The following is a 24,129-nucleotide window of genomic DNA, read 5'->3' as shown; positions in this document are numbered from 1 at the left end:
CGCCTAAATATCGATGCCTTTGTTTCAATCTATGATGGCGACACCCTGCAAAATCAATAATTTCTGTCAAACATGAGTACAGTAACGTATTTCTGCATTTCAGGAAATGTTGACAACTATCTTCAACTTGTGATTATTATTTTTTTGCCAAATAAGTGCAAAATATTTTCCCGATAACTCGACGTAACTTGTGACATAAGATGTGTCTCAGTTTTTTGTGTGTGAAGTTTAGTATCATCGTGTCGGCGCAAAACAACTCTGGTATAGATTTGCAGAGTGTAGTTTTAAAACACTGCTTGCTACCCAGCTCAATGTAAGGGAATAAGTATATGGGATAAGCCGTATCGTGCAGAGTAGCGCAAAAAACAGCCGGACGTCAATTTTTTTTGTGTGTGTGTATGAGAACAAGGAAGCATGACAGCTGCTTCCTGACAATGTTTTGGCGCAAGATAAATTGCATTGCGACAAGAAAACATGGCTTTGCAACATCTGACAACAAGAGGAACTTTATTTTTGTTGCAGGCAGAATGAAGCCGTAACAATTACTTTCCGGGTCTGCCCTGTGCCCTCTCTGACCATTAGCGTGACCCTGTGGGGCAACGAGGCGTGGTGGCCAGGAAGAAGTTACGGGCCAGAGAGCACTATCTGTTCCGAGGAACATAATTATAAAAAAAGGGGTACACGAAATGAAACATACTACACTGCTTCCCATAAGAATGACCACCATGAAATTGATAAATTAGCCGCGAGAAGTTGCTCATAAAATCCCCAACAACTAGATTAAAATTAACGCACGAGATGCGAGTCAGGGAAGAACATATTTCATTGTGGAAAGTGTTTGTTCTCCTTGGGACATTTTGTTCATAGTGTCTCCCCAGCCTTCCTACTTGAAAGGACAAATTCCCTGGCTCTTCCAGGACTTTGAAGCCATTGAGAATCTAGTCTTGGGTTCGTACCTTAATAGCAGGGTTGTTCAAGGTCCAGGAATTTTAAATAAATTCAATTTCGGTCCAGGAGACAAAATCATGAAGCGTAAATTGGTTCTGGACCGCAAAGAAACCTTTTGTCTGTAAAGTATTTGTTTGATCCAGGAACCTTTTTCCCGTATGAATTTAAATACGGTCCAGGAACCTATTTCCGGATGAATTTAAATACGGTCAAGGAACCTTTATTCCGGTTCAGTTTAAATACGGTCCAGGAACCTTTAATCCGGATCAATTTAAATACGGTCCAGGAACCTTTATTCCGGATCAATTTAAATACGGTCCAGGAACCTTTATTCCGGATCAATTTAAATACGGTCCAGGAACCTTTAATCCGGATCAATTTAAATACGGTCCAGGAACCTTTATTCCGGATCAATTTAAATACGGTCCAGGAACCTTTATTCCGGATCAATTTAAATACGGTCCAGGAACCTTTATTCCGGATCAATTTAAATACGGTCCAGGAACCTTTATTCCGGATCAATTTAAATACGGTCCAGGAACCTTTATTCCGGATCAATTTAAATACGGTCCAGGAACCTTTATTCCGGTTCAGTTTAAATACGGTCCAGGAACCTTTAATCCGGATCAATTTAAATACGGTCCAGGAACCTTTATTCCGGATCAATTTAAATACGGTCCAGGAACCTTTATTCCGGATCAATTTAAATACGGTCCAGGAACCTTTATTCCGGATCAATTTAAATACGGTCCAGGAACCTTTATTCCGGATCAATTTAAATACAGTCCTGGAACCTTTATTCCGGATCAATTTAAATACAGTCCTGGAACCTTTAATCCGGATCAATTTAAATACGGTCCAGGAACATTTATTCCGGATCAATTTAAATACGGTCCAGGAACCTTTATTCCGGTTCAGTTTAAATACGGTCCAGGAACCTTTATTCCGGATCAATTTAAATACGGTCCAGGAACCTTTATTCCGGATCAATTTAAATATGGTCCAGGAACCTTTATTCCGGATCAATTTAAATACGGCCCAGGAAACATTTTTCCGGATCAATTTAAATACGCTCAAGGAACATTTTTCCGGATTAATTTAAATACGGTCCAGGAACCTTTTCTCGGATTAATTTAAATACAGTCCAGGAACCTTTATTCCGGATCAATTTAAATACGCTCAAGGAACATTTTTACGGATTAATTTAAATACGGTCCAGGAACCTTTTCTCGCATTAATTTAAATACGGTACAGGAACCTTTTTTCCGGATCAATTTAAATACGGTACAGGAACCTTTTCTCGGATTAATTTAAATACGGTACAGGAACCTTTTTTCCTGATCAATTTAAATACGGTACAGGAACCTTTATTCCGGATCAATTTAAATACGGTACAGGAACCTTTATTCCGGATCAATTTAAATACGGTACAGGAACCGTTTTTCTGGATCAATTTAAATACGCTAAAGGATCATTTTTAAGGATTAATTTAAATACGGTCCAGGAACCTTTTTCCGGATCAATTTAAATACGGTACAGGAACCTTTATTCCGGATCAATTTAAATACGGTACAGGAACCTTTATTCCGGATCAATTTAAATACGGTACAGGAACCGTTTTTCTGGATCAATTTAAATACGCTCAAGGATCATTTTTACGGATTAATTTAAATACGGTCCAGGAACCTTTTTCCGGATTAATTTAAATACGATCCAGGAACCATTTTCCGGAACAATTTAAATACGGTCCAGGAACCTTTATTCCGGATCAATTTAAATACGGTCCAGGAACCTTTATTCCGGATCAATTTAAATACGGTTCAGGAACCTTTATTCCGGATCAATTTAAATACGGCCCAGGAAACATTTTTCCGGATCAATTTAAATATGCTCAAGGAACATTTTTCCGGATTAATTTAAATACGATCCAGGAACCATTTTCCGGATCAATTTAAATACGGTCCAGGAACCTTTATTCCGGATCAATTTAAATACGGTCCAGGAACCTTTATTCCGGATCAATTTAAATACGGCCCACGAAACATTTTTCCGGATCAATTTAAATACACTCAAGGAACATTTTTCCGGATTAATTTAAATACGGTCCAGGAACCTTTTCTCGGATTAATTTAAATACAGTCCAGGAACCTTTATTCCGGATCAATTTAAATACGCTCAAAGACCATTTTTACGGATTAATTTAAATACGGTCCAGGAACCTTTTCTCGGATTAATTTAAATACGGTACAGGAACCTTTATTCCGGATCAATTTAAATACGCTCAAGGAACATTTTTACGGATTAATTTAAATACGGTCCAGGAACCTATTTCCGGATGAATTTAAATACGGTCAAGGAACCTTTATTCGGGTTCAGTTTAAATACGGTCCAGGAACCTTTATTCCGGATCAATTTAAATACGGTCAAGGAACCTTTATTCCGGATCAATTTAAATACGGTCCAGGAACCTTTATTCCGGATCAATTTAAATACGGCCCAGGAAACATTTTTCCGAATCAATTTAAATACGCTCAAGGAACATTTTTCCGGATTAATTTAAATACGGTCCAGGAACCTTTTCTCGGATTAATTTAAATACAGTCCAGGAACCTTTATTCCGGATCAATTTAAATACGCTCAAGGATCATTTTTACGGATTAATTTAAATACGGTCCAGGAACCTATTTCCGGATGAATTTAAATACGGTCCAGGAACCTTTATTCCGGTTCAGTTTAAATACGGCCCAGGAACCTTTATTCCGGATCAATTTAAATACGGTCCAGGAACCTTTATTCCGGATCAATTTAAATACGGTCCAGGAACCTTTATTCCGGATCAATTTAAATACGGTCCAGGAAACATTTTTCCGGATCAATTTAAATACGCTCAAGGAACATTTTTCCGGATTAATTTAAATACGGTCCAGGAACCTTTTCTCGGATTAATTTTAATACAGTCCAGGAACCTTTATTCCGGATCAATTTAAATACGCTCAAGGAACATTTTTACGGATTAATTTAAATACGGTCCAGGAACCTTTTCTCGCATTAATTTAAATACGGTACAGGAACCTTTTTTCCGGATCAATTTAAATACGGTACAGGAACCTTTATTCCGGATCAATTTAAATACGGTACAGGAACCTTTTTTCCGGATCAATTTAAATACGGTACAGGAACCTTTATTCCGGATCAATTTAAATACGGTCCAGGAACCTTTATTCCGGATCAATTTAAATACGATCCAGGAACCTTTATTCCGGATCAATTTAAATACGGTCCAGGAACCTTTATTCCGGATCAATTTAAATACGGTACAGGAACCTTTTTTCCGGATCAATTTAAATACGGTACAGGAACCTTTATTCCGGATCAATTTAAATACGGTCCAGGAACCTTTATTCCGGATCAATTTAAATACGGTACAGGAACCTTTATTCCGGATCAATTTAAATACGGTACAGAAACCTTTATTCCGGATCAATTTAAATACGGTCCAGGAACCTTTATTCCGGATCAATTTAAATACGGTACAGGAACCTTTTTTTCCGGATCAATTTAAATACGGTACAGGAACCTTTATTCCGGATCAATTTAAATACGGTACAGGAACCTTTATTCCGGATCAATTTAAATACGGTACAGGAACCTTTATTCCGGATCAATTTAAATACGGTACAGGAACCTTTATTCCGGATGAATTTAAATACGGTACAGGAACCTTTATTCCGAATCAATTTAAATACGGTACAGGAACCTTTATTCCGGATCAATTTAAATACGGTACAGGAACCTTTTTTCCGGATCAATTTAAATACGGTCCAGGAACCTTTATTCCGGATCAATTTAAATACGGTCCAGGAACCTTTATTCCGGATCAATTTAAATACGGCCCAGGAAACATTTTTCCGGATCAATTTAAATATGGTACAGGAACCTTTATTCCGGATCAATTTAAATACGGTCCAGGAACCTTTATTCCGGATCAATTTAAATACGGTCCAGGAACCTTTATTCCGGATCAATTTAAATACGGTACAGAAACCTTTATTCCGGATCAATTTAAATACGGTCCAGGAACCTTTATTCCGGATCAATTTAAATACGGTCCAGGAACCTTTATTCCGGATCAATTTAAATACGGTACAGGAACCTTTATTCCGGATCAATTTAAATACGGTGCAGGAACCTTTTTTCCGGATCAATTTAAATACGGTGCAGGAACCTTTTTTCCGGATCAATTTAAATACGGTACAGGAACCTTTATTCCGGATCAATTTAAATACGGTACAGGAACCTTTATTCCGGATCAATTTAAATACGGTACAGGAACCTTTATTCCGGATCAATTTAAATACGGTCCAGGAACCTTTATTCCGGATCAATTTAAATACGGTCCAGGAACCTTTATTCCGGATCAATTTAAATACGGCCCAGGAAACATTTTTCCGGATCAATTTAAATACGCTCAAGGAACATTTTTCCGGATTAATTTAAATACGGTCCAGGAACCTTTTCTCGGATTAATTTAAATACCGTCCAGGAACCTTTATTCCGGATCAATTTAAATACGGTCCAGGAACCTTTATTCCGGATCAATTTAAATACGGTCCAGGAACCTTTATTCCGGATCAATTTAAATACGGTACAGGAACCTTTATTCCGGATCATTTTAAATACGGTACAGGAACCTTTTTTCCGGATCAATTTAAATACGGTACAGGCCCCTTTTTTCCGGATCAATTTAAATACGGTCCAGGAACCTTTTCTCGCATTAATTTAAATACGGTACAGGAACCTTTTTCCGGATCAATTTAAATACGGTACAGGAACCTTTATTCCGGATCAATTTAAATACGGTCCAAGAACCTTTTTTCCGGATCAATTTAAATACGGTACAGGAACCTTTTTTCCGGATCAATTTAAATACGGTACAGGAACCTTTATTCCGGATCAATTTAAATACGGTACAGGAACCTTTATTCCGGATCAATTTAAATACGGTCCAGGAACCTTTATTCCGGATCAATTTAAATACGGTCCAGGAACCTTTATTCCGGATCAATTTAAATACGGTCCAGGAACCTTTATTCCGGATCAATTTAAATACGGTCCAGGAACCTTTATTCCGGATCAATTTAAATACGGTCCAGGAACCTTTATTCCGGATCAATTTAAATACGCTCAAGGAACATTTTTACGGATCAATTTAAATACGGTACAGGAACCTTTATTCCGGATCAATTTAAATACGGTACAGGAACCTTTTTTCCGGATCAATTTAAATACGGTACAGGAACCTTTATTCCGGATCAATTTAAATACGGTCCAGGAACCTTTATTCCGGATCAATTTAAATACGGTACAGGAACCTTTTTTCCGGATCAATTTAAATACGGTACAGGAACCTTTATTCCGGATCAATTTAAATACGGTCCAGGAACCTTTTCCCGGATTAATTTAAGTACGATCGAGGAACCATTTTCCGGATTAATTTAAATACGGCCCAGGAAACATTTTTGCGGATTAATTTAAATACGGCCCAGGAAACATTTTTCCGGATTAATTTAAATACGGCCCTCTGAACATTTTTCCGGATTAATTTAAATACGGCCCTCTGAACATTTTTCCGGATTAATTTAAATACGGTCCAGGAACCTTTTTATCGGATCAATTTAAATACGGTTCAGGAACCTTTTCCCGGATCAATTTAAATACGGTTCAGGAACCTTTATTCCGGATCAATTTAAATACGCTCAAGGAACATTTTTTCGGATTAATTTAAATACGGTCCAGGAACCTTTTCTCGGATTAATTTAAATGCAGTCCAGAAACCTTTATAGCGGATCAATTTAAATACGCTCAAGGAACATTTTTACGGATTAATTTAAATACGGTCCAGGAACCTTTATTCCGGATCAATTTAATTACGGTACAGGAACCTTTATTCCGGATCAATTTAAATACGGTCCAGGAACCTTTATTCCGGATCAATTTAAATACGGTCCAGGAACCTTTATTCCGGATCAATTTAAATACGGTCCAGGAACCTTTATTCCGGATCAATTTAAATACGGCCCAGGAAACATTTTTCCGGATCAATTTAAATACGCTCAAGGAACATTTTTCCGGATTAATTTAAATACGGTCCAGGAACCTTTTCTCGGATTAATGTAAATACCGTCCAGGAAGCTTTATTCCGGATCAATTTAAATACGCTCAAGGAACATTTTTACGGATTAATTTAAATACGGTCCAGGAACCTTTTCTCGCATTAATTTAAATACGGTACAGGAACCTTTTTTCCGGATCAATTTAAATATGGTACAGGAACCTTTTTTCCGGATCAATTTAAATACGGTACAGGAACCTTTATTCCGGATCAATTTAAATACGGTCCAGGAACCTTTATTCTGGATCAATTTAAATACGGTACAGGAACCTTTTTTCCGGATCAATTTAAATACGGTACAGGAACCTTTATTCCGGATCAATTTAAATACGGTCTAGGAACCTTTTCCCGGATTAATTTAAATACGATCCAGGAACCATTTTCCGGATTATTTAAATACGATCGAGGAACCATTTTCCGGATTAATTTAAATACGGCCCAGGAAACATTTTTGCGGATTAATTTAAATACGGCCCAGGAAACATTTTTCCGGATTAATTTAAATAAGATCCAGGAACCATTTTCCGGATTAATTTAAATACGATCCAGGAACCATTTTCCGGATTAATTTAAATACGATCCAGGAACCATTTTCCGTATTAATTTAAATACGATCTAGGAACCATTTTCCGGATTAATTTAAATACGGCCCTCTGAACATTTTTCCGGATTAATTTAAATACGGCCCTCTGAACATTTTTCCGGATTAATTTAAATACGGCCCTCTGAACATTTTTTCGGATCAATTTAAATACGGTACAGGAACCTTTATTCCGGATCAATTTAAATACGGTACAGGAACCTTTATTCCGGATCAATTTAAATACGGTACAGGAACCTTTTTTCCGGATCAATTTAAATACGGTACAGGAACCTTTATTCCGGATCAATTTAAATACGGTCCAGGAACCTTTATTCCGGATCAATTTAATTACGGTCCAGGAACCTTTATTCCGGATCAATTTAAATACGGTACAGGAACCTTTTTTCCGGATCAATTTAAATACGGTACAGGAACCTTTATTCTGGATCAATTTAAATACGGTACAGGAACCTTTATTCCGGATCAATTTAAATACGGTACAGGAACCTTTTTTCCGGATCAATTTAAATACGGTACAGGAACCTTGTTTCCGGATCAATTTAAATACGGTACAGGAACCTTTATTCCGGATCAATTTAAATACGGTCCAGGAACCTTTATTCCGGATCAATTTAAATACGCTCAAGGAACCTTTATTCCGGATCAATTTAAATACGGTACAGGAACCTTTATTCCGGATCAATTTAAATACGGTCCAGGAACCTTTATTCCGGATCAATTTAAATACGGTACAGGAACCTTTATTCCGGATCAATTTAAATACGGTCCAGGAACCTTTATTCCGGATCAATTTAAATACGGTCCAGGAACCTTTATTCCGGATCAATTTAAATACGGCCCAGGAAACATTTTTCCCGATCAATTTAAATACGCTCAAGGAACATTTTTCCGGATTAATTTAAATACGATCCAGGAACCTTTTCTCGGATTAATTTAAATACAGTTCAGGAACCTTTATTCCGGATCAATTTAAATACGCTCAAGGAACATTTTTACGGATTAATTTAAATACGGTCCAGGAACCTTTTCTCGCATTAATTTAAATACGGTACAGGAACCTTTTTTCCGGATCAATTTAAATACGGTACAGGAACCTTTTTTCCGGATCAATTTAAATACGGTACAGGAACCTTTTTTCCGGATCAATTTAAATACGGTACAGGAACCTTTATTCCGGATCAATTTAAATACGGTACAGGAACCTTTATTCCGGATCAATTTAAATACGGTACAGGAACCTTTTTTCCGGATCAATTTAAATACGGTACAGGAACCTTTATTCCGGATCAATTTAAATACGGTCCAGGAACCTTTATTCGGGATCAATTTAAATACGGTACAGGAACCTTTTTTCCGGATCAATTTAAATACGGTCCAGGAACCTTTTTTCCGGATCAATTTAAATACGGTACAGGAACCTTTTTTCCGGATCAATTTAAATACGGTACAGGAACCTTTATTCCGGATCAATTTAAATACGGTACAGGAACCTTTTTTCCGGATCAATTTAAATACGGTACAGGAACCTTGTTTCCGGATCAATTTAAATACGGTCCAGGAACCTTTATTCCGGATCAATTTAAATACGGTCCAGGAACCTTTATTCCGGATCAATTTAAATACGGTCCAGGAACCTTGTTTCCGGATCAATTTAAATACGGTACAGGAACCTTTATTCCGGATCAATTTAAATACGGTCCAGGAACCTTTATTCCGGATCAATTTAAATACGGCCCAGGAAACATTTTTCCGGATTAATTTAAATAAGATCCAGGAACCATTTTCCGGATCAATTTAAATACGGTACAGGAACCTTTTTTCCGGATCAATTTAAATACGGTACAGGAACCTTTTTACCGGCTCAATTTAAATACGGTACAGGAACCTTTATTCCGGATCAATTTAAATACGGTACAGGAACCTTTTTTCCGGATCAATTTAAATACGGTACAGGAACCTTTATTCCGGATCAATTTAAATACGGTACAGGAACCTTTATTCCGGATCAATTTAAATACGGTACAGGAACCTTTTTTCCGGATCAATTTAAATACGGTACAGGAACCTTTTTTCCGGATCAATTTAAATACGGTACAGGAACCTTTTTTTCCGGATCAATTTAAATACGGTACAGGAACCTTTTTTTCCGGATCAATTTAAATACGGTACAGGAACCTTTATTCCGGATCAATTTAAATACGGTACAGGAACCTTTTTTCCGGATCAATTTAAATACGGTACAGGAACCTTTATTCCGGATCAATTTAAATACGGTCCAGGAACCTTTATTCCGGATCAATTTAAATACGGTACAGGAACCTTTTTTCCGGATCAATTTAAATACGGTACAGGAACCTTTATTCCGGATCAATTTAAATACGGTACAGGAACCTTTTCCCGGATTAATTTAAATACGATCCAGGAACCATTTTCCGGGTTAATTTAAATACGATGCAGGAACCATTTTCAGTATTAATTTAAATACGGCCCAGGAAACATTTTTGCGGATTAATTTAAATACGGCCCAGGAAACATTTTTCCGGATTAATTTAAATACGATCCAGGAACCATTTTCCGGATTAATTTAAATACGATCCAGGAACCATTTTCCGGATTAATTTAAATACGATCCAGGAACCATTTTCCGGATTAATTTAAATACGATCCAGGAACCATTTTCCGGATTAATTTAAATACGGTCCAGGAACCTTTTCCCGGATTAATTTAAATACGATCTAGGAACCATTTTCCGGATTAATTTAAATACGATCCAGGAAACATTTTTGCGGATTAATTTAAATACGGCCCAGGAAACATTTTTGCGGATTAATTTAAATAAGATCCAGGAACCATTTTCCGGATTAATTTAAATACGATCCAGGAACCATTTTCCGGATTAATTTAAATACGATCCAGGAACCATTTTCCGGATTAATTTAAATACGATCCAGGAACCATTTTCCGGATTAATTTAAATACGATCCAGGAACCATTTTCCGGATTAATTTAAATACGATCCAGGAACCATTTTCCGGATTAATTTAAATACGGTCCAGGAACCTTTTCCCGGATTAATTTAAATACGATCCAGGAACCATTTTCCGGATTAATTTAAATACGATCCAGGAACCATTTTCCGGATTAATTTAAATACGATCCAGGAACCATTTTCCGGATTAATTTAAATACGATCCAGGAACCATTTTCCGGATTAATTTAAATACGATCCAGGAACCATTTTCCGGATTAATTTAAATACGATCCAGGAACCATTTTCCGGATTAATTTAAATACGATCCAGGAACCTTTATTCCGGATCAATTTAAATACTGTACAGGAACCTTTTTTCCGGATCAATTTAAATACGGTCCAGGAACCTTTATTCCGGATCAATTTAAATACGGTCCAGGAACCTTTATTCCGGATCAATTTAAATACGGTACAGGAACCTTTTTTCCGGATCAATTTAAATACGGTACAGGAACCTTTATTCCGGATCAATTTAAATACGGTCCAGGAACCTTTATTCCGGATCAATTTAAATACGGTACAGGAACCTTTTTTCCGGATCAATTTAAATACGGTACAGGAACCTTTATTCCGGATCAATTTAAATACGGTCCAGGAACCTTTATTCCGGATCAATTTAAATACGGTCCAGGAACCTTTTCCCGGATTAATTTAAATACGATCCAGGAACCATTTTCCGGATTAATTTAAATACGATCCAGGAACCATTTTCCGGATTAATTTAAATACGGCCCTCTGAACATTTTTCCGGATTAATTGAAATACGGCCCTCTGAACATTTTTCCGGATTAATTTAAATACGGCCCTCTGAACATTTTTCCGGATTAATTTAAATACGGCCCTCTGAACATTTTTCCGGATTAATTTAAATACGGCCCTCTGAACATTTTTCCGGATCAATTTAAATACGGTCCAGGAACCTTTTCCCGGATCAATTTAAATACGGTTCAGGAACCTTTTCCCGGATCAATTTAAATACGGTCCAGGAAACATTTTTCGGATTAATACGGTTAAGGCAAGGACGTATTTAGGGGGTCCAGGGGGTCCGGACCCCCGAGAGATTTATCAAATACTAAGATTAAATAATGAAAATATACTCGTTAAGCATTTGTTGTATAATTTCCTCTGAACTTTTTAGAAGACCAGGATTATATTGGGATCATACGGCTTTGAATGACATTACAAAGATTATTTATGTACACTATTACTCAAAATAATGTGCATAAAATTTTAATCAGAAACTTACTTTTCTCCCACTACATTTAACATCATTTTTGTTATTCGATAAGAATTCAATTATTCATCTATTTGACATTAACTTCATTGCCAGGACACTTGTTTTTATGTAAATCATTCCGATCTTAACTATAGGTAATCTACGTAATGAATATGCGCTGTTATATCTCTATTCTTATAGTCTTTTTATCTAATTGTGTAGTAATAATATAATATTAATTTATGTATTGTATTCATTTTATTTAATATAATTATTTTAATTTAAACATTATTATTATTCGTGAGACCCTTGGTTCGGACCCTCCCCTCCCCGAAACATATTTCTAGATACGTGCCTGGGTCCAGGAACCTTTTTTCCGGATTCATTTAAATACGGCCCAGGAACTTGTTTTCCTGATGAATTTGATACGGCCATTGAAATGAAACTACGCAGTTGTGCGAAATAAGCTTCCGCTTCCTGTCCTGTTGCGGAACCCAATACAAACCATTAGAATTTATAGGTTCCTAACCCGGCCGGATAGTACAGATTTGATGAAAGATTTGTAAAGAATCGTACAGTGAAATAAGAACATGACGAATATGTGGATAGCCCGTAAAACGGATAAACGATAAAACTGTCCGGATAATGCACACGGATATCAGGATATTCGCATAATTAAGATATCCGGATTTGGCCATCACGTTCCTCAACCGGGTATAGAACCTGAACCCCTTGATTACATGACGACGACGTGACTGATACACCTGTAGGAAGTTGGAAAATATGCTTATCAACATGTTACACGTGCATAAGGCGTTGCCGATGACTTGAGTATAATTTAAAGGAACAGATGATTATTTTCTCTCCAGCGGAACTTCAATGGGTCGCACCCCCGGCGAGGACCGCCGCTGGAGTTCTGTTTTTTTTTCAGGGTCTCCATTGCTCAAACGCTAAGAAGGCGTCGGAAGCATGCGAACGTACTTGAGTGTTGTTGGCCGGGGGACAAGTGGTGACGTTGCGTGAAATCACGCGTGTGTCTCAGCTGCTGCCTTCGTTGTGGAAGGTCAGCACTCCTGGGTTGCCATAGTAGGTCCTGTTCGAGCAGCGCGATTAAACGCTGATAAAGACATTCCAGAGTCCTATGAGCATGAACTGCGCTGAGATTATGTGAGGGGGTTATGTTCGAATTTTAAAATCTAACTAAATAGTTCCGTATGCAAAGAGTGTGCTGTGCTATAGACAAATGCCTTTAGGAATCTATTACTTATATCCAAATCCATATACTCCTGGAAGTTAAAAGCTCTTTGCCTGTGCTACCCTGATTATCTCTGGTTTGGACATAGACAGAAATTTGTCCTGGAGAGGGGAGGAGCGGTCAGGGCCTTGATAAAACTTGAATAATAACAGTACTAATAATTATGAGGCTTCTGATTATTATAACCTAATAAATATAAACAAATTTTATTGCAAATTTATTATATCGTTGGGGAGAATTTTCTTCTTGATTCATCACGTTATTTTGACAAAATCCTGTTTCCCTGCTGGTCTCTTCAGGAAGGAGGGATTCTGAGCCACACCCAAAAATTATTCTCTCTTCATACAACGGATTAAATATGCTGCACCTATACCCTTTCCCGGTTATCTCTGGAGCAAGGGATCGAAAACAAGTCGAGGGAACGGGATTGCGTGGATGGGGGAAAGCGACTGTAGTTACCAGCCGTCGCAGTATGCTTCGCTCTGCCCATTCGACCCCCCCCCCCCCGGTACCCTTCTACGCTGCTATGCGCGGCCTTCTTCCAGAGATAGCTGGAACAGGCCATGGTAACAAAAGTGACTTGTAACCAGCTAAATGAAATTACTAAGGAAATATATATACAGGGTGAGGCAAAAGTACAGCACAACCCTTTTAATTTGAAAACGACTTGACGGAGGGCGATGAAATTTCGGATATGGGTAATTTTGGTGTGGGTTAGTTTGTATCATGGCGGCCATCTTGGAATTACATCCAGATTTTCAAATGGGAAGGGGGTCATGTAGCATATCATTTTACATGTGCGTTTTCTCAGAAATAAGAATATGCAGTCATTTTTCCCCTAAGTTTATTTGGTGAGGATATTTTCACAGTTGAAGTTCACATTTGGCATCCTACAAGATGTGCTCTATGTGTTGCCCGTTCTGTGCTACACACAACGTAAGACGTTTCAGCCAGTCCTCATGGTCACGCAATGACACTGCAGGATCGACAGAGTAGCATGCTTGTTGGAGATGTCGGAGATCAGTGATTTTCTCTTGATAGATAAACTATGGCTTTAAGATTACCCCAAAGGTAAAAGTCAGGGGGCGTAAGGTCCGGAGAACGGGGTGGCCACTGAGTGGGCCCTCTTCGACCAATCCAGTGATCTGGGAGCTGTTCATCCAACCACTGCCTGACACACAACGCGTAGTGCGGAGGCGCTCCGTCCTGCTGGAAATAGGCTGGTAATTCGCCGTCGGGTTCATCAGTGAGGGAAACACATGTTCCTGGAGAATATTCAGATATCTCTCCCCATTTAGGTTACCATGGATGAAGACAGGTCCCACAATTCGGGTGTTCCATAGGTATATCCCACACCACACCATTACCTTTGCCGCATAACTTCCTTGCGAGGATCTGTCTACAATGGGTTGGTATCTCACCAATAACGATGATTATGCTTATTTACCTCACCGTTCAACAAGAATACTTCCTCATCGCTAAACAGAACACTTTTCGTGAACTGGGGATCCTCGTTGCAACGAGCCAAACCCCAGCCTGCAAACTGTAACTGCATGTCTGTGTCTTCAGTTAAGAACTGCTGCGTTTGAATTTTGTAGGGATGCCTCTTTTTAGTATGCAACACACGGAGTATGGATTTCGGACTCCTGACACTGAAGCCAAACGCCGGGTACTTCGTTTCGGGCTCTTGACCAAGGATTCCACGATTGCCGTTGCTGTTTCTTCGTCGGTAGCTGTTGTCGGCCGTCCACTACGTTCTCTGTCGCACACGAATCCCGTATCCTTAAACTTCTGCATTACACGCAAGACTGTGAGATGTCTTCTCTCTCTCTGGATGCCGGGCATTGAAATCTTCTGCAATTACCCTGGCACTGCGCTCCCCTTATAACAACAATTTCGATCCGTTCTTGGAGTGTTAGAGCCATGTTAGATCACCTGGAACAAATAAATACCAACCCATCACATTGCGCCAAATGTGAACTTCAACTGTGAAAATATCCTCACCAAATAAAGTTAGGGGAAAAATAACTGCATATTCTTATTTCTGATAAAACGCACATGTAAAATGATATGCTACATGACCCCCTTCCCATTTGAAAATCTGGATGTAATTCCAAGATGGCCGCCATGATGCACATAGCCCCCACCCCAATTACCCATATCCGAAATTTCATCGCTCTCCGTGTAGTAGTTTTCAAATTGAAAGGGTTGTGCCGGACTTCTGACTCACCCTGTATTTTGATTTCCCCTCCCACCAATCCCCAGTGTCAAGCAGCATGGTGTCAAGGTGTAAACTTTTTAACACGCATTTTAGAAAAAAAATATATACATGTTGATTGAATTTTATATTATGTTAAAGAAACCTTCCCATCCCCTCAATGTTCCTGTCGGCATCCTTGCTCTTTGCTTATTGAGCAAATTCATCAAGCTGAAGTTGGTAAATAGCAAGATGTCTTTCGAAGCATGCTCCTACCACACGCTGCTGTTCGGTTTTTCCAAACGTGGCTAAAAGGGAAACATCAATCATATTTGCTTCTTCCCTACTCGCCACCTCCATGCCCTTTCCACCCCGCCCTGGTTTATTTTTGCCCCTCCCCCTTCCCCTTGCTAATTACCCGTGCTAAATAGCGAAGTGATCCACGCACACCGGCTATATTTCCACGTCAGTGGACGAAAGAGGCATCCTCATTGTTTGGTTAACCTGGAGAGAGAGCTATAGATAGCCCTTTTGAAGGTTGGGCCTATTCGCGTGCTGTCCATATCGTCGGGAGGCGAGCTCGTGGACTCTTTTGATGGTCCTTGCCTCCCCGCCTGCCTCTGTGATGATGTTCCCACGTGGATTAATGTTGACTGGAGCGGAACCAGAATCGCAGCGCCAGGAATGGTATTTATACTACAGATGAGTTGTGTCGCAAAAGCAGCAGGCACGGTAGAATAGGATTGCCACCTAACCAGTATTTCTCTTGGATCCTTTTTTATCACTTTCTATTAAACTAAAATAAAGTACTTGACAGAATCGTACCTATGTGTACGACATGAGCATCGCTAGGAGAGTAATAGTAGTAGTAATAACATAATCAGTAATAAGTTACTCCAAACTAACATGGAACCAGTGTTTAATAATTTAGAAATTAGGTAAGGTAAAGTTTCCCGTGCATATAACACCGTGCCATGAAGGCGCAATTAGGTGATGTGGGGGTAGGACCCCACACATTCTCGATTTCGGCCATTTTAGATATGACGTGATCAGCACCACGTTCCGACACCTTTACCCCCCCAGGATTGCCCCCAAGTACCCATTGATTTGATGCTGGGTGATCCCCAGAGCCGCTTTATGCGGCTAAGATCGAAAGAATTCCGACCTTGAATCACCCACCCCTGCAATCGAACCCGGGTCTCCCGCGTGGCAGTTAGGCGGCCTACCGACTAAGCCACTGCGGCTCTTGGAGAAATGAGGAGAATTGATTATTAATTGTCAGGATTGGATACAGAAAATACATTCTAATTGTTCCTCCCCACTCAGTTCTATTGTATGAATATATATTACAAAACTTGTTTATTTTAATTTTATTGGTCTCCCCGGCAGTGTAGTGTTTAACGTCGTCGCGTTGTAAAAAAAAGGGGGGTCCCGGGTTCGATATCCGACCTGGGCTTGGGTATTGTTTGCGAGTCAATTTAATCATATCACTCATTTCCCCGATAGCCAAAAGTTGCAGAGAAGCGACTCTTCCATCAAATGACCCTCTCACCGCCTCACAACGCTTATGGTGAACCTCGCTTTCGAAGGAGATGTAAATTCAACGATAGTGAAAGGAATTAGTTGTAGGAAGCTGTGAAATGAGCAAAATCTGTAAATAACTGTTTTTACCGGCTATTTGCGGGCTAGGGCACCACACATTTTCCACGTCCACCATAGTGAAAATGTAATCGGCACTACCAGGTAGTTTTTATACACCTATTGGGCCGGAAGCACATTGACAAAAACACATCTCGCCCGCTGAGGCGGGCGCCCATTGGGACGAAAGAGCCCAATGGAAGTGTCATTGAGAAAAATATATGTAATTAAGTGCAAGCTCGCTTACTGAGGCGGAAGGAAAGTGGGTGTCCGCCTTTTTTAAGCGAACAATTTCGCTCGCGTCGCTTCCGATTCAGTGGGCGTCTAGGTTTACCCTCAATGCTTGCTCCGGGTACCCATTGGTGAGAGGCTGGGTGAACCCCAGACCCGCTTGTACAGGCACATTGAAAAGAGAATTTCCACGATCATCCACATTGGAAATCGAACCTAAGTCTTCCACGTGGCAGTCAGGCGTCTTAAGAAACTTTTTTTTTCATCTAAGAAGGTTGAAAATGCAAGGTTACAGCCCTCTCTTTGGGTGTGGAATAATATATTTTTCAGTTCTCCATGTTGACGTACTAAGTGATGTTTGTTCAAACATAAGATCCAAAGGAAGTCTCAGTCATATCCAACCAGATTAGATAACGAGGACATTGTTGACACTTGTCTTTCACAGATCTGTGTTCCATGGGAGTGGATGGGAACAAATAACGTTATGGTTTCTTTCTGTAGATTTGTTGCAAGACATTGCACTTTGTCCCTTAAACCTTTCATATGCACTCTTTGTAACGTATGTGGGAATGTCAGGTAAAGTGAATATAGGGCTAGCTACTAAAAAAGAGAGGCCATAATGCCTCTTTACATGTCACTGAATCCAATAATAAACAATATAGAACAAGATTTTTTCTGGATCTCCCCATACTGGAAACGATGTTGCTTTGTAATCAAGGGGACTCTGGTTCGATACTGGCTCGGCCAACGGGGCTCGTACAACTTGATACGTGAGGCCCATTCGAAATACCGATTTAACTTACTTGCTTGCTTATATACCCTGTCTCAGGAATCTCTGGAGCAAGGCCGCGCAAAGCGGCAGAGAAGGGGGAATCGAGTCTGCAGAGCGAAGCACTACACGCTGCTGGGAAGGTTGGTAACTGCAGTCGCTTTCACTCCCTCCACGCAATCCTGTTCCCTCTCACGTGTTCGTTGGTGGAAGGTTGATCAGCATATTCTGCCCCTGACCTAGAAGGCTTTCCCAGAGAGCCATTTCACTACTATTATTTTTCATCATAGCCTCCTGCAACTTCAATGCACTTTTCCAATCGGTGCTCTAGGGCTTCAATTCCGGCACAAGAAAATCTCCCGACTGCTCCTGAAACCATACGTTTACAGCATCCATCACTTCAGAATCGATGCTGAAACTCTTCCCACCTAGGTATTTTTTGAGATTTTTTAATCATGTCATGAAGGGACATGTCATTATAAATGTCCGTTTGTGACAGGTTTTTTTTTTCAGCAAATATTTGATGACTGCACGAATAACAGTTTTCTCCATCTTCTTTGGAATGCTTACACCTCTCACACTTCAGTCACATGTAAAACAAAGAGGATGAGATCAAAGAAACTTGGTGGGTGTTCCTGACTATAACCGCGTTTGTTACAACCTGTCCCCTTTCCCGCGCTAGGGAGCGCTCGACAGTTTCGGTGCCAATGAGAAACGAGGAAAAAATCGTCTGCTGGGCAGCGAGGAGCGAATGGAAGCCAGAAGAGAGGCGCTTACGTAGACGCTGTTGCGACGTTGCGTATTTTAATTGGCTGCCTGGCTTTGACTTTCCCCAGCACCGAGAAAAGCCAGGGAGCAACTAGCGCGAGAACCGGGACAGGTTGTAACAAACGCGGTATAAGATAGACTATGCAGCACACGATTTTTTTCCCCTTCCAAGAACTGGAAGTGTGTCAGGGGAGGGGCAGAGCATACTGATCAACCCTTGTACTTGCGCAGAGACTTGTTTTGTTCGCCTGCTCCAGTAATGGCTGGGACAGAGTGTAGATGGCATTAACACGAAAAAATCATTTGGTAAACTTAAGTGTAAGTTGTCAGTAATCAACAAAGAGAGACTCCCTAGAAATTTCTGGTGGGGTGGAGATCACCACCCCGCCCAGTTTCCCCCAGAATGTCTCATCCTACAAGCTATCGTCCATCCTCTAGTATCATCAATGCTTATGTACTTTGTAGTATCCACGACAATGTTTTTAAGATCTAAGGGCCCCGAATATTTTACGTTCGGTGGGCTGCGATACTGGCAATTGAGATTTCCGCAACGGGACCACAGCCTTTTTCCTCACACGATTTAGTTAGTATTGGCCGCGGTGGCTCAGTCGGTAACGCGTCTCAAGGTCCCGGGTTCGATCCCCGGCCGGTTCAAATCCGGGAACTTTTCTAACGTTGGAAGCGGCGCCAGCGTCGAATAACATGGGTACCTGGGGGAAACCCTGTGGGGTAAAGGCGGTCACGGGTGCGGTGCTGATCACATCACCCCCACTCACGACCGGATCAAGAAAGTGTGGGGCGTTACCCCCACACCCCCTATACGCTTTCATGGCGTGGTGCTAAGCACAGGGGAGCACTTTACCTTTTTACCAAGTTAGTATTGTTTGGAACTTGGAGTGTATTTAAGTTCATCCACAAAAAACGTTCCTTGACCGTATTTAAATCGATCCGAAAAAAAAAGTTCCTTGAACGTATTTAAAATGATTCTGAAAAGAAAAAGAAAGGTTCCTGGACCGAATTGAAATACTGTAGAAATGAAAAGGTTCTTTACGAGCGAGAACCCATTTACGCTTTCTGATTTTATCTCCTGGACCGGAATTCCCGGACCTTTAACACCTCTGAGTCTAGCTACTTAGCATGAAGTGGTGAGACTGATTCTGATTGGAAAACAAACCGACAAAGCACGAGGTGCACGAAGATGTAGGAGAGAGGTACGTATGGCGGGGGTGGGTGGGGGGGACTGGCTCATTGCAGGAGCTGCGCGAGAGAGGGCTTTCACTTCGGGTGTCTCGCAGGCAAAAATAAAAAAAAGAAAGAAAAATAAAAAAAAAATCTCAGCGATCCCGTTCGTTCAGTTCGCGAGCGAGATTGAAAGTGCGTTGAAGTGTAACATCGGGCCTGCTCCATAGCTGGGAGGTTTTGCTCGGTGCTCTTTTTTCCCCTCCCTCTCATCTCGACAAATCATGCTCCGTTCGACGAACGGGGACGACGGCTCAGCCTCCCGGCTTGGTCGCCGTCGCTAGTGGCAGACCGTGTGTCGTCACGGCATGATACGTGCGTCTGCCGCCACCGGTATGATGCTGCTCCTACGATCTCTACAGACGTTGCCCCTTCTGGGAGGATGGGCACCCGTTATCCAGCCGTAAGTATTGACACGGTTTTGAAAATTGAGCAAAAATATATGTGCATTGTGTGTGTGTGTATTCTGTTTACGTGATGGCATAGTAGTAATGTTATCTATCACCTCGTTCAGTGATTTATGAATACCCACAAATACCAAATTTATGGTCATTTTCTCTAAATTCGCCCCCCCCCCCTCCCTCTCCAGTCCGGTTTCGGCTCACTTTCTTACCACCGAAGGTTCTAGGATCGAGTCTTGGCATTGATGATTGTTTGTGTGTATCAGTTTATTTTTTCCATCCATCCTCATCGTCGCAATTAACTGAATGAGGTAAAGACGACGCAAATTAAGCAGAATTACGGGAATACACATTTCGTAGGTTTAGAACCCACGTTAAATTTTAGGCCCGCCTTTGCAGAAGTGTTAAAACTTTTTGAACTTTTTGTTATTATTCTTGTAAAACCGGCCTCCTTAGCTGGAAGCAGTGGCGTGCCCAGGATTTTCGAAAGGAAGGGGTTACGTACACTTTTTGTGGTAGTCGGCTCTCGTTTGGTATCTTTTCTTACATTCGACGTTCTTTTTGTAGAAATACTGTTCCAAAGGGAGGGGTTCTAACCCCCATCAACCCCCCTTGGACACGCCACTGGCTGGAAGCCTCTTGAATTCCAAACCTGGAATTCGTGAGTGACTGACAACTGTGTATTTTTTTATAATTTACCATGTGCATTAATCGCGACGATGGAGATAAAATAACAAATCCATTTTAAAATGCCCTCGCAGGAGCTCGAACCTAGAACCTTTAGCAGAGCGATCGTGATCAAAATGCTCAATACAATCTACTACGGAGGAGGTGAAACTGTAAAAGTATTTGAATATATAATTTTGTGCATGCTTCATGTAGAACTGTTCTCTGTTGCACGGTACGAAAGTCTTAGCTTTGAAACTTGGATAGTTTTTTAAGTCCACTTTTTGCTTAGGCTAGTCGGGACTATATCTACAGTTTAAAGTGGTATCCGAACCACTGTGCAGTGCACCTCAACCGGGGATCCAATCCTAGATTCCTAGATTACAAGTTGAGAGCGGTACCTCGACTCCATCGGAAAGGGGAACCTCCCGCTGTTGGACTAGATGGAGGAGAAACTGTGAACACTATTCCATCAAACAGCTTGATTTCTGATTCAAACTATAGTGTCAAGCGCTTTGGTATTTGGATAATTTATGCAGATTTATATCCATTCACTCCCTGCTGTATGAGCCTCAGATGCTCACAAGGCTGTGAAGATTTGAACCGTTGCCAGCATAATCATGTGTGGCGCTTCTTTTTCTATTTTTTACCTCCTTATATACCATTGTTTGTTGCCATCCTTTTCTGATCTCTGTGTCTCGGGCACGATAATTAAAGATGATAAAGGGAGACCCCCTGAAGAAGTCTAGCTCCACCTGCATACATTCAGGGGTGTGCACTTATGTCCTGATGCCTTTAAACAATAAACCAGGACGTCATTTCTTCAGAATTTCGGTTCCCCTGTTTATTGTGGACTAATTTATTTAATTTTTTGTTTTACACATTTTTCATATCATTTACACTGGCATTTAATAAGATAATGATAATAATTTTGATTTATAACTGTAAGTACCCCCTTGGTTGTTCTGGTTTCCAAAACAATCAAGGTTTACATATTACATATAAGATGTGTAATGTTAGTAAGATTAGTACGAGTATATAGCAGGGGTAAGGGTTTTCAAAATCTGTACGCGCCTCCCCTCAGTAATATATTTGGACTTGATCACCCCTCATGGCTGAAAATCCAGATTCACACAGATAAGAAGCCCCAGAAGTACTTATTGTGCATAGTTTGTTTTGGAGGTAAATATTGAAATATTATTATTAATAATAAATTTTAAACTTTTGGAAAAAAAATAATTCCAGAAGTTCTCGCGGCTCCCCTGCAAAACTTTTTCGCCTCCCCACGGAGGCGCATCACAGTTTGAATACCACTGATGTATAGTAAGATATTACATTGTGACCAATTATTGATTCGGTTGGCCAGATCAGTAATTGGTTTACAAATTACAATAATTATTGGTTGGTTTTAGTTTTTAGGGTAAAACATTAGTCAATGAGTAATAGGTTAATAAAGGGATTGGTTATAAGAGGAAGGTATGTATGGAGTAAGAAGGTGGTTCTTAAGATAGGGGGAGCAGGGACTGGGAGGGGAATCGAATCGTCAGTCCTTGAACAGAGGGAGGGTCTTGGACGAAACAGAATTATGTTATTGGATGGGATTAAATATTACCACTTTTATAGTTAAAGTAACAGTTTGATATTGAACACATCCAGTTTTGTAATTAAATGTAATGAACGTCGCACATGGGTAATTTGGAACTTTTATTAGCCTCACATAATTCTCAGTTTTAACTTCCAACATGTTATGCGTGCTGCTCTTAGATAATAATACGAAATTCACTCCTCACAAAAACTTTGGAATATTGTTATATTAGGCAATAGGTGATATTTTCTAACAACAATATTCCAAACTTTTTTGTGAGGAGTGTATATACAAATTAAATGTAATAATGTTTGTTATGGTTACATAGGACAACTGTACTTCAGATTTCATTCATTCATTCATTGTTTTCTGCCTAATTGGCAGGTTTTTCACTGCAATCTCCAGCTTTCCCTATTCTCTGCCTTACGCTTCGTAATAGCATACGACCCAGTTAATTTAATATCATCCATAAGCTGATATCTCTTTCTTCCACGGACTTTTCTTCCTTCAACCATTCCCTCCAAGGCATCTCTTAGCAGGCATTTCCTTCTTAGACAGTGTCCTAACCAGTTTCTTTTCCTTTTCTTGATGGTCTCCAGTATAGATCTTTTTTCACCAACTCTTTTCAGTACGGCTTCGTTTCTTACCTTGTCCGTCCAATTTACACGCTCCATTTTTCGCCATGTCCACATTTCAAAAGCTTAGTCGTTTCTCTTCATTTCTTCTCAACGTCCAGGTTTCTGCACCATGTAGTACTACACTCCACACAAAACATTTCACTAATCTCTTCCTTAGACCTATGTCCATGGGTCCACAAAAAACATTTTTTCTTCTATTGAAAGCTTCTTTTGCTATTGCGATTCTCATTTTCACTTCTTGTTTGCAGCTCATGTCACTGCGTATAGTGCATCCGAGGTACTTGAAGCTATCCACTTGCTGGATTCTTTCACTGTTTGCTCTCACATTAATATTCCTTGGTTTCCGTCCTATAACCATTGCCTTTGTCATGTTTACATTAATCTTCATCCCATACTGCTCACAGCTGCTGTTTAACTCTTCTAACATACTATTTATGGTTATTTCATCCTCAGCGAATAATGCCATGTCATCAGCAAATCTTATGCAGTTTATTCTTCTTCCTCCCAATTTGACACCTCCTGTGCCCTGGAAACAATTTTTCACTATATCTTCTAAATAGATATTAAACAAAATAGGCGATAGGCAGCATCCTTGTCGTACTCCTCTTCCAATTTCACAGCCTTCTGTCATTTCGTCTCCTGTTCTCACTTTAACTCATTGATTCATGTATAAGTTGCTTAGAAGTCTCCTCTCTTTCCAATCTACCCGAATTTCCTTCAGAATTTCTGAACGTTTAACCCATTTCACTCTATCAAAGGCTTTCTCCAGGTC

General features: G+C 40.0%; 1 protein-coding gene across 9 annotated transcripts in view; it reads left to right on the top strand.

Moving 5' to 3' along the window:
• The window catches only part of RhoGAP71E (Rho GTPase activating protein at 71E), a 188,275-nt gene that overhangs the window by 46,804 nt on the left and 117,342 nt on the right, over window positions 1–24,129 (top strand). The window contains exon 1 of one of the 9 annotated variants that reach the window (XM_083119387.1): window positions 20,293–20,470. The exons of the other annotated variants lie outside the window; for them this stretch is intronic. Coding sequence (XP_082975513.1) covers window positions 20,376–20,470 — 95 coding nt within the window. The 5' untranslated portion in view covers window positions 20,293–20,375. Of the gene's footprint in view, window positions 1–20,292; window positions 20,471–24,129 lie in introns of those variants that run through there. 9 annotated transcript variants of the gene reach the window in all.

This window comes from Lepisma saccharinum, chromosome 3, assembly GCF_977018435.1.
Source record: "Lepisma saccharinum chromosome 3, izLepSacc3.1, whole genome shotgun sequence".
NCBI lineage: Eukaryota > Metazoa > Arthropoda > Insecta > Zygentoma > Lepismatidae > Lepisma > Lepisma saccharinum.
This window is presented reverse-complemented; position numbering and strand designations above follow the sequence as displayed.